General features: G+C 39.1%; 1 protein-coding gene and 1 pseudogene across 1 annotated transcript; both read left to right on the forward strand.

Moving 5' to 3' along the window:
* The first annotated feature begins 482 nt into the window (after positions 1–482).
* LOC122086173 lies at positions 483–1,824 on the forward strand (annotated as a pseudogene).
* A 2,670-nt stretch (positions 1,825–4,494) lies between these two features.
* LOC122087606 (E3 ubiquitin-protein ligase WAV3-like) lies at positions 4,495–9,812 on the forward strand. Its single transcript, XM_042656802.1, has 2 exons — positions 4,495–5,303; positions 7,656–9,812. Exons 1-2 carry the CDS (start codon positions 5,070–5,072, stop codon positions 9,594–9,596), a joined length of 2,175 nt encoding a protein of 724 aa, XP_042512736.1. The 5' UTR covers positions 4,495–5,069; the 3' UTR covers positions 9,597–9,812.
* The last annotated feature ends 2,267 nt before the right edge of the window (positions 9,813–12,079 follow it).

Raw genomic sequence — 12,079 nt, forward strand, 5'->3', positions numbered from 1 at the left:
AATACCGAAACCTTTAATTATTAAGAAGAATATATAATCATTTTACAAATATATATATTTATTTATTATCATATATGTTTACATACTTGTGAGTATTGTGTCCATCGACTTATGAAATGTTTTACTAATAGTATTTAAATTTTAATATATTTTTAACAAAAAATAATAATAAATACTTTTGGATTTTTTTTTTTGTGAAAAAAAATTAAGGCCATTATACATATAAAAAATAAAGGGAAAATTACATGATTACTCATTTTAGAGTTTCATTTTTCATAATTACCCAACTTATGTTTCAGTTAACAAAAATATATTGTTTTGGCTTTGGGTTTACAAAACTACCCAAAACAGTGTTCATCCCTCAACTAAGAAGATTTTTTGACAATTTTACCCCCACCTCCCTTCTTCCAACTGCTTATCACTTCTCTTCTTTCTCTCTGCATCAAATTCAACTCCATATCCATCTCCTTACCCTTTTTTCAATGGCAGCGGAGCTCCCTGGTAGACGCGACTCTAATGCCCAGTTGCTTGAAGAACTTGATACCCAATTGCTTGAAGAACTTGAGGCGTTGTGCCAATCTCTCTACCAACCCCACGCCTCCTCCTCGACCAGAAGAACCGCTTCCCTATCTCTTCCCTGGACCTCTGTTCCTTCAATCTCATCTCCTCATGTCTCTGCTCCCACCAACCCAAATGAGGACAAAAAACAACCCCAGCCCAGAGCTCATTCCAGATGCATGTCCTTGTCTTCCTAACTATCACGCCCGAATCTCAAGGAATATCAATTGGACGTACCTACTAAGAAGTTCATTGATAATAAACGAGCTTCATCAGAGAATAAAGGAATTTGGGATTGGAAGCCTATTCAAGCTCTTTCGCGTATCAGGAGGCACAAATTAAGTTGTTTATTCTCTGTTGAAGTTGTAACCATTCCCGGTCTACCGGCGTCTATGAATGGGCTTCGGCTTTGTGTTTGTGTCAAGAAGAAAGAGACCAGAGATAGGGCAGTGATGACCATGCCTGCTAGGGTTTTGGAGGGAGCAGCAAACTTCGAAGAGAGCTTGCTTATCAGGTACCATCTTTGCTACAGTAGCAGTGGCGGTGGGAAACAACTCAAGTTTGAGGCACGATCTTTCTGGATATACGTGATTGTTGTCGATGCTAAGGAGCTTGATTTTGGAAAAGGTTATGTGGATTTGAGTCTCTTGGTTCAGGAATCCGTGAGAAGAGCTTGGAAGGAACGCGTGTTCGGCAGTGGGATGTGAGTTGTGATCTCTCGGGGAAGGCAAAGGATGGAGAATTAGTCCTGAAGTTAGGATTCCAGATTATGGAGGTAGACGGAAGGTTGGGAATTTATAGTCAGATTGAGGGTTCGAGATTAGGTAGAGGTATGAATTCCTCATCTCCTTTTGCCCGTAAACAATCAAAGTCTTCCTTCAGTATTCCCAACCCAAAAATCTCTGGCAGAATGGAAGCATTCATCCCCTCAAAGACCAAGAACATTAGTGTATTTTCAGGAAATTGATGTGTTGATTCTAAATGAGCCAGCTCCTACTCCTTCGACTTCCTCTTCCATTTAGAAATCCGAAGAAATGGAGCCCAAAGCTGAGGACCTCGATCTTCCAGATTTTGAAGTTGTAGATAAAGGGGTGGAGATCCAAGACAAAACTGAGACAGAAGAGGTAAAATCTGAAGACACTGTACATGAGAGATCAGTTTATAGTTGAGGTGGTCAAGGAAGTTGGAAATGATCAATTCCATCTAACACGGTTAAGGAATCACCACTTTATTTGCATCCCTGAAATGGGGGTAGAAAGAAGATGAAGATGGAGGGGATAGAAGCGTGGGGGCAAAATTGTCAAAAATCTTCTCAGTTGAGGGATGAACACTATTTTGGGTAATTTTGTAAACTCAAACCCAAAACAATGTATTTTTGTTAACTAAAACATATGTTGGTTAATTATGAAAGAAGAAACTCAAAAGTGGGTAATCATGTAATTTTCCCAAAAATAAATCACATCATTATAAGAGTTTGTATTAATAAAGAAGAATTGTTTCTTGATCACCCAACTACAATATATTGTTTTTCGAGTAATGAACCTATCAGTGGCTCATAGACATTACTTAATTTTGCCTATATCAAATCCTAATACTAAACTCAGCTAAACATATTACAATCCCTCTCCCACCCAAAATAAATAAATAAATAAATAAACTTTATCATGTCTTATATGCATTAGACTATGCGTATTTAACATGAATTAAAAATAAATGTTGACATAATTTTATACCTTATGTAGTAAGAATAAAGCAACATTTTGTGGGATGCACGACATAAATGATAAATTTGACAATTACATACCCGTTAGAAGTATTCTCTCCTAAATTACATGACATAAATATAAGTTAATATATTTATAGCAATATGAATTATGATTCATAGTCAAATATAAAGTTATAATTTACTTAAAAAAAATTAATAACAATAAAGTTATATTTTTGTGTAACAAGTCAGACTAAGCCAAGAAGAATCACTACTTGCTAAAAATATTTATAATGCACTTATAATGGTTGTTCTGTATACACAAAATACAAACCCTAATTATATGTAATTACAAATATTTCTTAACTAATTTTTTTTAATAACTAAATAAATGATTCACCTACAAGATTTAAATTAAATAGTGAATGGAAGCTTGTTTTTATTAAATATGACAAACAAAGTTGACAAATAGATACAATTAAAAAAAAAAAAAAATATATATATATATAATAATTACAACATTTAATTCAATACTAGTTGAACTAATCCACTTGAGCATGATTTATTATGAAGGGCCAATTACCTGAAATAGGATTAAGAAGTTGGAAGGAACAAGTGCTCATTTAAGTCATATTTAATTAAAGTGATTAAATATGAGCATCATTAATTGAAATATCGATCATCTCCAAGTCATTGTAATGTAAACTTGACGCAAAAATAATAGCTTCGATCATAACGTAAGCAATTAAATCTTGACGACAATGGCTGAATTTCCGGTGTTATGAAAAACCTTGTATATGAGAAAAAAAAATCCATATGTTAGGAATTCAACACATTTCTTGAGTTTGATGTAATTAATATTTGGACCTTGCGAATATTCTTGTAGATATTTTAGAGTTAAAAACTAAGAATATCTAAACATGTTACCGGTGATATATCATTTTTTTTTTCTTGGAATAAAAGTATATTTGGAATAATAGAATCTTCTATTATACAATAGGGAAGAAGGATTAGGTAGATAAAATGAAGTTATATGGATAATGGGTCTCTAAAACGGGGTTAATTATTCATAGTTTTCAAAAGCTACTTTGACCGGCAAAGTCTGTTTAAACAGATTTTGATATATAATGATGGAAAGCTCATTAAACTTACCAGTGTATATATTTGTGTAAACTTGCCTTGTAAATGAACGTAACACTTTCTTTAAATTTGTTTCAATTTTAAAGGAGTTTTGGAGTTTGGATTGTGAGTATCATTAGTATTATATAGATTCAAAATTTAAAAGAAAAAAAATCCCAGCCCCAAAAGAAAGAAAACAAATTTTTTTTCTTTTACAATACTAATTATATTTTCATTTCACATGATTTTATTTTTTTGGTGAATCACATATGTACAATACATTTTTTCATGGCACCCAATGGTGTGGCGTGTAATTTTCACCTCCTTGGTAACATGGGAATCCTCACCCTTCAAAATTATATCTTAAAACTTATAGAAATATATATATATATATATATAAATATAAAAAGAAGCATGGAGTTTCTATTATAGAAAGGTTGCCATGGCGCTATTGTAAATTTTGTCTATACAGTCTCTCACATCCAATCCATAGACACTTGTCATCAACCCCCTTGTTAGATGATTTGATTTCTTCTTAATCTTATCAAATTTAACACGTGACTAACCCAACGAATCTTGGGTTTTAATACTAAGGAATTGAGATCCAGATCAGAATAAACTTGGACCAGGTTATAGAGATTCCGAACGACCCAGATCGACCGATCCGAATTCCATCATATCCGGCCTAGCCAATCCTGATTCTTAAAACCCTTGCTTCACCCCACTGACCTTGCCCTTTTGTCTTGGAGCATTAACTGCAGCACGTGAGAGGTTGGCGCCTATCACTCTATTGGTGCCCTAAAATTGATTGATTTGCCAAGCAAATTTATAACCACGACCCGATCCGGATTTTTTTCCCCACCTACCCAGCCAGAGACTTTAAATGACTTATATGCCCCCTCTCCTCTTCTTTCTTCTCTCATTCATGCGTGATGGGATGGGACACTCAAAGCACTGTCTCCTGTTCGCTTTGAGAGCGTATGTTGTGAACAGTGGGACCCATCGGATTTTTCGTTCATTATTAAATTGGCGGAAATGAGGGGGTAATTTGGGAATTTAACATCCGAAGCAGTATAAAACCCTAGTCTCAGTTATTATTCTGCCTAAAAAAACAAACTTATTAGCAGTAGTAACCGTATCGGATGCTGTGGAAAAGGTAAATGTGAAGCTCTGAGTAGAAGGTCAAACCAGAACTCTAATGGCGGCCAGGAGGTCTAGGAAGAAACCATTACAGAACAAAGCAAGCAAGCATGTGTTATTTTTTACGACTTGTTCCTATACTTGACGTTGTTAGTTTCTGTTTTTGATTTTTTCTTTATCTTTGAAACCGTTGAAGTTGAATAAAGATTATATAAAAAGCTATAGAGATCGCTAATCTGGTCTTCGCTCTTCACATTACCTACCGTACCTTGGTTCAAAGTTCTTTGGTTTTCGTGTTCTGCTTCTCCTTTTCTTAAAGTCGAGCCTCTCGTTCTCATTCTCTTGTTTGTTGTACTTTTCGGATCTTCATACTCCGTCTGGAATCTTTTCGAACATAAATGGAGGAAACATTTTGAGATCTGCTTGTGTTTTTTCTCTGTTTTTTGTTTGGCTTCTTGAATGTGCTCATTCTGGTTCACGATCTCAGTACCCATAGAAAGGACTTAAGAAGAGTTTTGTGAAGAATCTACTATCAGATCTTAGGCAAATGGGAAGTAAATGGAGAAAAGCGAAGATTGCTCTGGGTTTACATCTCTGCGTTTACGTTCCGAGGACTCTGGATGATTCACCCCCGTCCCTTGATGCTGCTGGGAGGTATTCCGATGTGTCTTCGCTTTCACCAGTGTCCCGGAACTCAGATTCTCGACCTTCAATGTTGACTTCCCCGTCACCATCATCCTCGGGTCTTCGGCTGTCTAAAAGCGGCAGCAGATCCTTGAAGGTTTGATCCTCTCACTATCATTTACTGTTATGCTGTTCGTTTGATTACTGGTGACGGTTTCAGCAATTACCTTTTTGAATGCATATATAAGCACTTTCTCCTGGGTATCTTATTCGGTTGTCTTCTTGCCTTTTTTTTTCCCCCACCTTTGAAGGGGCGAGATAAATTTTGGGCATCGCTTGTGAAGTTGAAGAATATCTAGAGTTTGAAGTCTGCAATATTTTTCATTTTACTGTTTCCATTTTCTGCTATTTCTGCTGCAACTAATTGGCTTTGTCTCATTAGCAGTCTCTTAGATCTTCTTGTCGATTGATTTCCCCCGTTTTCATCGGAAAAAAGATTAGCATGAATGATTGTCTATATTTTACTTTATTTCCCTTTTATTTTTTCCTTTCGGTTTCTGATGGTTTGTGATTGTTCAGATTTGTGTTTCTATGTTAACTTTGATGGCTTAATTAGCAAAAACAAAACGTCTTATTTCCTTGCCAATTCATTATGTTTCATAGCTGAACCTCATTTTTAATCTGACGCTGGAGCTGATTTATTGCTGTCTTGTTGTTTTGGCCTGTGGGGGTAAAGTAGTGTTGTCTCTTTATGAACCATCGTCGTTTGGCTTATTAGAAAAGAAAAACTTCGATGTTCCTTTATTTTATTTACCCATTGAAGGGAAAGTAGCTTCTCTGGTCAGCAACTACTCTTCCGTATGTACTCGTCTCTCTCTCTCCCTCTCATAGGCAAGTGTGTTCTGTACGATAGCGACCCGTGCGCCCAGAAACACTGGTGTGCCCCCATGGCACAATCGTCATTCCGCCTCGTATGTCCGTTGCTGCCCTGCACAGGGGCTGTTCTCTATATATGAAAATATCTTGTTGGAACTTGTGACTAGGTGGGTGATAAAAAGGCACTTCCATATATATATATAGAAGGCTACCTGCGGGTGTAGGTACAGGCCAACGTTCGTGGCCAATGGGAAGGTGCACACCAGCATCTTTTGTGTGGGGTAGTGTAGTCTTTTTCACACTAGCGTTCTTTCCTTTTTGAAAACGCTGTGTAGTGTATACCAGTAATTCCTTTTTTTTTTGGGAGGGTGGGGGAGTGCATCAACATGCTTCACCAAAGGGTAGGACCACAATTTTTTTTTTTTTAATTTTAAAAAGATCTTACTGTGACTCATGATTTCCCCTTCTTTTAATGAATGCTGTGTTTTTTTCTTTCCTGATTATCTTGAAAGCATTTCATCGTTATTGGAGGATGCTTGGTTATCCATCTTTTCAAAGTCGCAGGCTTTGGTTTTACTAATTTTCCTTTGTAACCCCATAATTTGGTAAAAGCCTAGCATTGACTTTTTCCTTTTCCTGGTTGACTGGTTGTTCTTTTTCCTCACCACCCCCCCCCCAAATGCTTCGGCTTTAAATTTGTACAGTTATATACACAAATATACTTTGATTGATTGCGATTATCCTAAATTGCTTGCTCTAAAACGAATGCTTTTTGATAAACCTCAAATAGTATACTCTACAAAGTAACTTCTATTATGAAGCACAGGTCCCTTGACTTCAGTTATAGGTTATGGTATGAATTGGGAAAGTGATACTTGCTAGTAGTTCACATCGATGGCTCCTTCTTCTGTTGCTCGTCTTCTTAAATTAAAGGAAGCCACTGATGTTAAATTGTGCTGTTTATGAATTAACATAGCAGTCGACGTAAAAAAAGTGTTGTAGCACCTGTTTGATAAAATAAACAACGGTTGTCCCACATAACTTCTTATTAATCAAGTAGCTAGTTATGTAACAGGTTTTGTTTATTCTGCCTTCAAATCATAGTTAGCACACTATTTCTGAAACCTAAGTGAGTTCATATACATGTTGTGTAAGGCAAGTTAAGCGCACAAGTTGCTTTGTAGAGTTATTTGTTTCTCTCGAAATATTTGATGATTTACCAAATACTCAAAAGATCTCAACTGCATTATATTATAAAACTGGAGAGAGATGAGTTTTTAATAGGTTGCCTGAGTTTTGATAATGTAGGGCTGGTATGACAGATGTATAATTTCTGCTGATCCATGTTGCACAGTACATGGGACAATTTTGGCTGAACTTTTAACTGATGAAGAGGAACGAATAATACCTTTTTTTAATAATTGAATTTTTTATGTTGCAACCTTAGATTAATTTTAGATTACCTTTCATTTTTGCGGACATATATAAACAATATTATATGTCAATTTTCCTTTTGTTGATCAATGGATTTTGATAACCCTGTATAGTTGAAATTCTCTTATTGTTTGTTTCCAACTTAGCATTAGTTGATTGCGGAGTTATGCATTCTCTTAACCTTTCCTTTCACTTGCAGAGGACCTGTGCGATATGCCTTGCCACCATGAAACCAGGCCACGGCCATGCCATCTTCACTGCAGAATGTTCACATGCTTTCCATTTCCAGTGCATTGCTTCTAATGTGAAGCACGGCAATCAAGTTTGTCCTGTTTGTAGAGCAAAATGGAAGGAAGTTCCTTTTCAAGGCCCTAGTTCAGAGCTCCCCCATGGGAGGGCAAGAATCAACCCAGTAGATTGGCCGCAAGATGATGCCTGGATGACTGTACTACGCAGACTCCCTCCAACTCGGCCAGGTTCTCACCGGCACATTGCGTCCATGTTCCAGGCTCCTGAGCCAAGTTTATTCAATGATGATGACCCTTTGAGTATCCAATCTGAGTTAGCTGAAAGACCCTCTTCTCCAAAGGAAGATTTGGATAGCAATTCCAATAGAACAATGGATTTGAAAACATATCCTGAAGTGTCAGCTGTCTCACGGCTAAACACCCATGAGGGATTTACTGTTCTAATCCATCTCAAGGCTCCTGTTGCGAGTTCAGGTCAAAATTTAGGCAGAGGCACAGCTAACATGCCGGCAACAACGCAAACTTCTCGTGCTCCGGTTGACCTTGTCACCGTGCTTGATGTCAGTGGCAGCATGGCGGGTACCAAGCTTGCATTGCTGAAGCGAGCCATGGGATTTGTAATACAGAACCTTGGCCCCTCCGATCGGCTGTCAGTCATTGCCTTCTCATCTACAGCACGTCGCCTGTTCCCTCTCCGTCAAATGACGGATGCTGGGAAACAGCATGCACTTCAGGCTGTAAACTCCCTGATTTCAAATGGTGGAACGAATATTGCTGAGGGTCTGAGGAAGGGTGCCAAGGTTATGGAAGAGCGCAGGGAGAAGAATCCCGTTTGCAGTATCATATTATTATCTGATGGGCAGGATACCTATACAGTCAGTAGTCCAGGAGGATCCCAACCACGGCCAGATTACCAGTCTCTTCTTCCATTCTCTGTACGTGGTAGTGGTAACACAGGTTGTAAGATTCCAGTCCATGCATTTGGATTTGGTGCAGACCATGATGCTGCTTCAATGCACTCAATCTCGGAAACCTCTGGTGGGACCTTCTCCTTCATAGAGGCTGAGGGCGTGATCCAGGATGCATTTGCCCAGTGCATAGGGGGTCTACTGAGTGTGGTTGTTCAGGAGTTGCAAGTAGAGATGGAGTGTGTGCATCCAGGTCTTCGTCTTTGTTCACTGAAAGCTGGAAGTTACACAAGCCATTTGATGAATGATGCGAGGACAGGCTACATTGATGTTGGTGATCTGTATGCGGACGAGGAGAGGGATTTTCTGTTGTCAGTCAATGTTCCGGCAGCGGGTGAGTCCGGTGGCATGACATCATTAGTGAAGGTGCGTTGTGTTTATAAAGACCCTGTGACAAAAGAGACTGCGACTTTAGAAGGGGATGAAGTGAGAATTCAGAGGCCTGAAAATGCTGGACACAGGGTGGTGTCTATAGAGGTAGACAGGCAGCAGAACAGGCTACAAGCTGCCGATGCGATAGCTGCAGCAAGAGCTGCAGCTGAGCGCGGTGACCTCACTGGTGCTGTGTCTATCCTTGAGTGCTGCCGAAAAGCATTGGCAGAAACTGCATCGGCACGAGCTGGGGACCGGCTCTGTTTAGCTTTGGATGCAGAGCTAAGGGAGATGCAGGAGCGGATGGCTAGCCGGCAGATGTATGAAGTATCTGGAAGAGCATATGTGCTGTCGGGTCTGAGCTCTCACTCATGGCAGAGGGCAACTACTCGCGGAGACTCCATAGATGGCTCAAGTTTTATACAGGCATACCAGACGCCAACCATGGTTGACATGGTCACCCGGTCACACAGTATGTTACTTGGTAGCCCAACAATCCAGCCACCAGTTCGACCAGCGCGATCATTTCAGTTACGACCGCAGCCTAGGTAAAACCATTAACCTAGTAGCAGGAGGTGAAAGGGGTGGGGGGGGGGGGTAGGAGGGGGTTTATTTTTGCTGTCATGTAAATGAATAAACTGAGGTTGAAATTGTCTGGGGGAGAGAGGGAAAAGGGTAAAGATATCGGGTCTTGGGAGGGGTATAATATCTTTTTGTTTTAAATCTCAATTTGGGTTTTGTTTGTAATTTGGGTGATGTTATCATGTACAGAAAAGAAGAGAGAGAAGGGGGAAGGGTTTTCTCTTTGGGAGAGAAAGGGGGAAAAAAAAAGGGGGGGAGGGGTGGTATAAGTTTTTGTAAGTTGTAATTGTGGGGGATACTCAAGGGGTTGCATTGGTCACTAGATATATAATACGCTCTTGATTCTTTTCACTTGGGACAACTTTCTATCCTGGTTCCTGAATACTCGCTTCTTTTTGAGTTAACGTTCGAGCTTGCAGTCCCCGTCTTGTGTGTCCGTTGGCGTGTTTCGCCTGAAACTATCTGGGATTCTGGGTAGAATGTTGATTGGTAGAATTGGTTATTTAATTTTGTAGCCCAATGCTAAGCATGTGGCTGTAATTTCTGAGCAGAACAAGGATGCCTCCTTTGTCCTAATTTGGAGGATGGAGAGAGGTTTCCTTCACTGGGGAGTGAGAAAGCTAGGGTCTTTACTGCTCCATTCTTTAAGTCTTGCATCTTGATCCTCAAACTGGTTGGGCCTACAGAGGCTTATGTCTTGGGGTGTGCCGGTGTGTGCTGGGATCCTTCCACCTGCTGGAAAGGGATCTGAATCTGTTATGGGCATTGGTGCCCTCGTATACTCGAGGGGTTCTCTATTTAAAGCTGTTAGGTTTTGGGTTGGATCATCCCCTCCGGCATTAGAGACATCACTTGAGGATGTGGATGAAAGGTTACAAGTTGAAAATGCCACAATATTATCAAAATTTTTGATTTAACACAATGGTTTCAGAACTTGGGAATTGGTATTGATAGAAATATTGAAAAGATTAGATTCCATAACCACATTGCATATAGCCTATAGGTATGTGCTTGGACTAATTGGGCATATTGTTCACATCATCTAGTAATGAATAAATTCTCGATCAAATCTGATTTCACAATGTGTTCGTGCACATAATGCGTTGAAGATTTTTGACAAGTTTAGTTTCATTTGAAGCGTTTACGTCTCAAAAGAAACATGTTCGTCCCCTAAACATCCATTTAATGATCAAAATGACCAAATTATCTTTTAGTAAAAGGCGTATTTAATGCACGAGATTCTCACATGTGTGAGGTTGGGTTTGAAAACTGTGCAGCCTTACCTCGAAAATGCTGAGAGGTTTTTTTGACTGCTGGGATTGAAAACTATGCACCCTTATCCCGAAAACGTTGCGAGGCTTTTTCGACTGCTTGACAACCAGATTGCAACATCCGTACCTACAAAATTATCTTCTAGAATTTTTTATACCAGAAACCTTTCTCTAAATGCTACCCTTTCATTAAGTTGCATCAACTGGTACAACAAAAGAAAATCCAGTGTAATGAAAATTAGACTCCATAACCACATTGCATATAGCCTATAGGTATGTGCTTGGGCTAATTGGGCATATTGTTCACACCATCTAGTAATGAATAAATTCTCGATCAAATCTGATTTCACAGTGTGTTCGTGCACATAATGCGTTGAAGATTTTTGACAAGGTTAGTTTCATTTGAAGCGCTTACATCTCAAAAGAAACATGTTCGTCCCCTAAACATCCATTTAATGATCAAAATGACCAAATTATCTTTTAGTAAAAGGCGTATTTAATGCACGAGACTCTCGCATGTGTGAGGTTGGGTTTGAAAACTGTGCAGCCTTACCCCGAAAACACTGAGAAGTTTTTTTGACTGCTGGGATTGAAAACTATGCACCCTTACCCTGAAAACGTTGCGAGGTTTTTTCAACTGCTTGACCACCAGATTGCAACATTCGTACCTACAAAATTATCTTCTAGAATTTTTTACACCAAATACCTTTCTCTAAATGCTACCCTTTCATTAAGTTGCATCAACTGGTACAACAAAAGAAAATCCAGAGTCTGGCTCTTCTTAGTGTGATCTGGGTCCATGGGGCCTTCTACTCAGCTTAAGGCTCCTTCAATGGTGTCGGATCTTTTCCCCAATGCCTGCCTCTAGAGGGCCACAATGTTCCATTGTCTCCTGTTTTAGATGGGTTGGTTCCTGCATCGATTGTCATTACCTTGTCAGTACCCATGACAAGGTATCCAAACCTGTGGTACAGTTTTGGGCTTTCACCTAGTTTTTGAATTTTTTTCTAGTAGGAGCCCATTCAACAAGCTTCCAATGGAAGGACCTCGCATATGATGTGGGACTTGCAACTCCCATATCCAAGACCTTCTAGAGGTTGTTATTTGATCAGGTAAGCTGCCAAAAAAAAATAAAGGTAAGCTGAATTCATAATTCCTTCTACTATTATTGCTCTCTTCGCC

This window comes from Macadamia integrifolia, chromosome 8 (genome assembly GCF_013358625.1).
Source record: "Macadamia integrifolia cultivar HAES 741 chromosome 8, SCU_Mint_v3, whole genome shotgun sequence".
NCBI classification, from domain to species: Eukaryota; Viridiplantae; Streptophyta; class Magnoliopsida; order Proteales; family Proteaceae; genus Macadamia; species Macadamia integrifolia.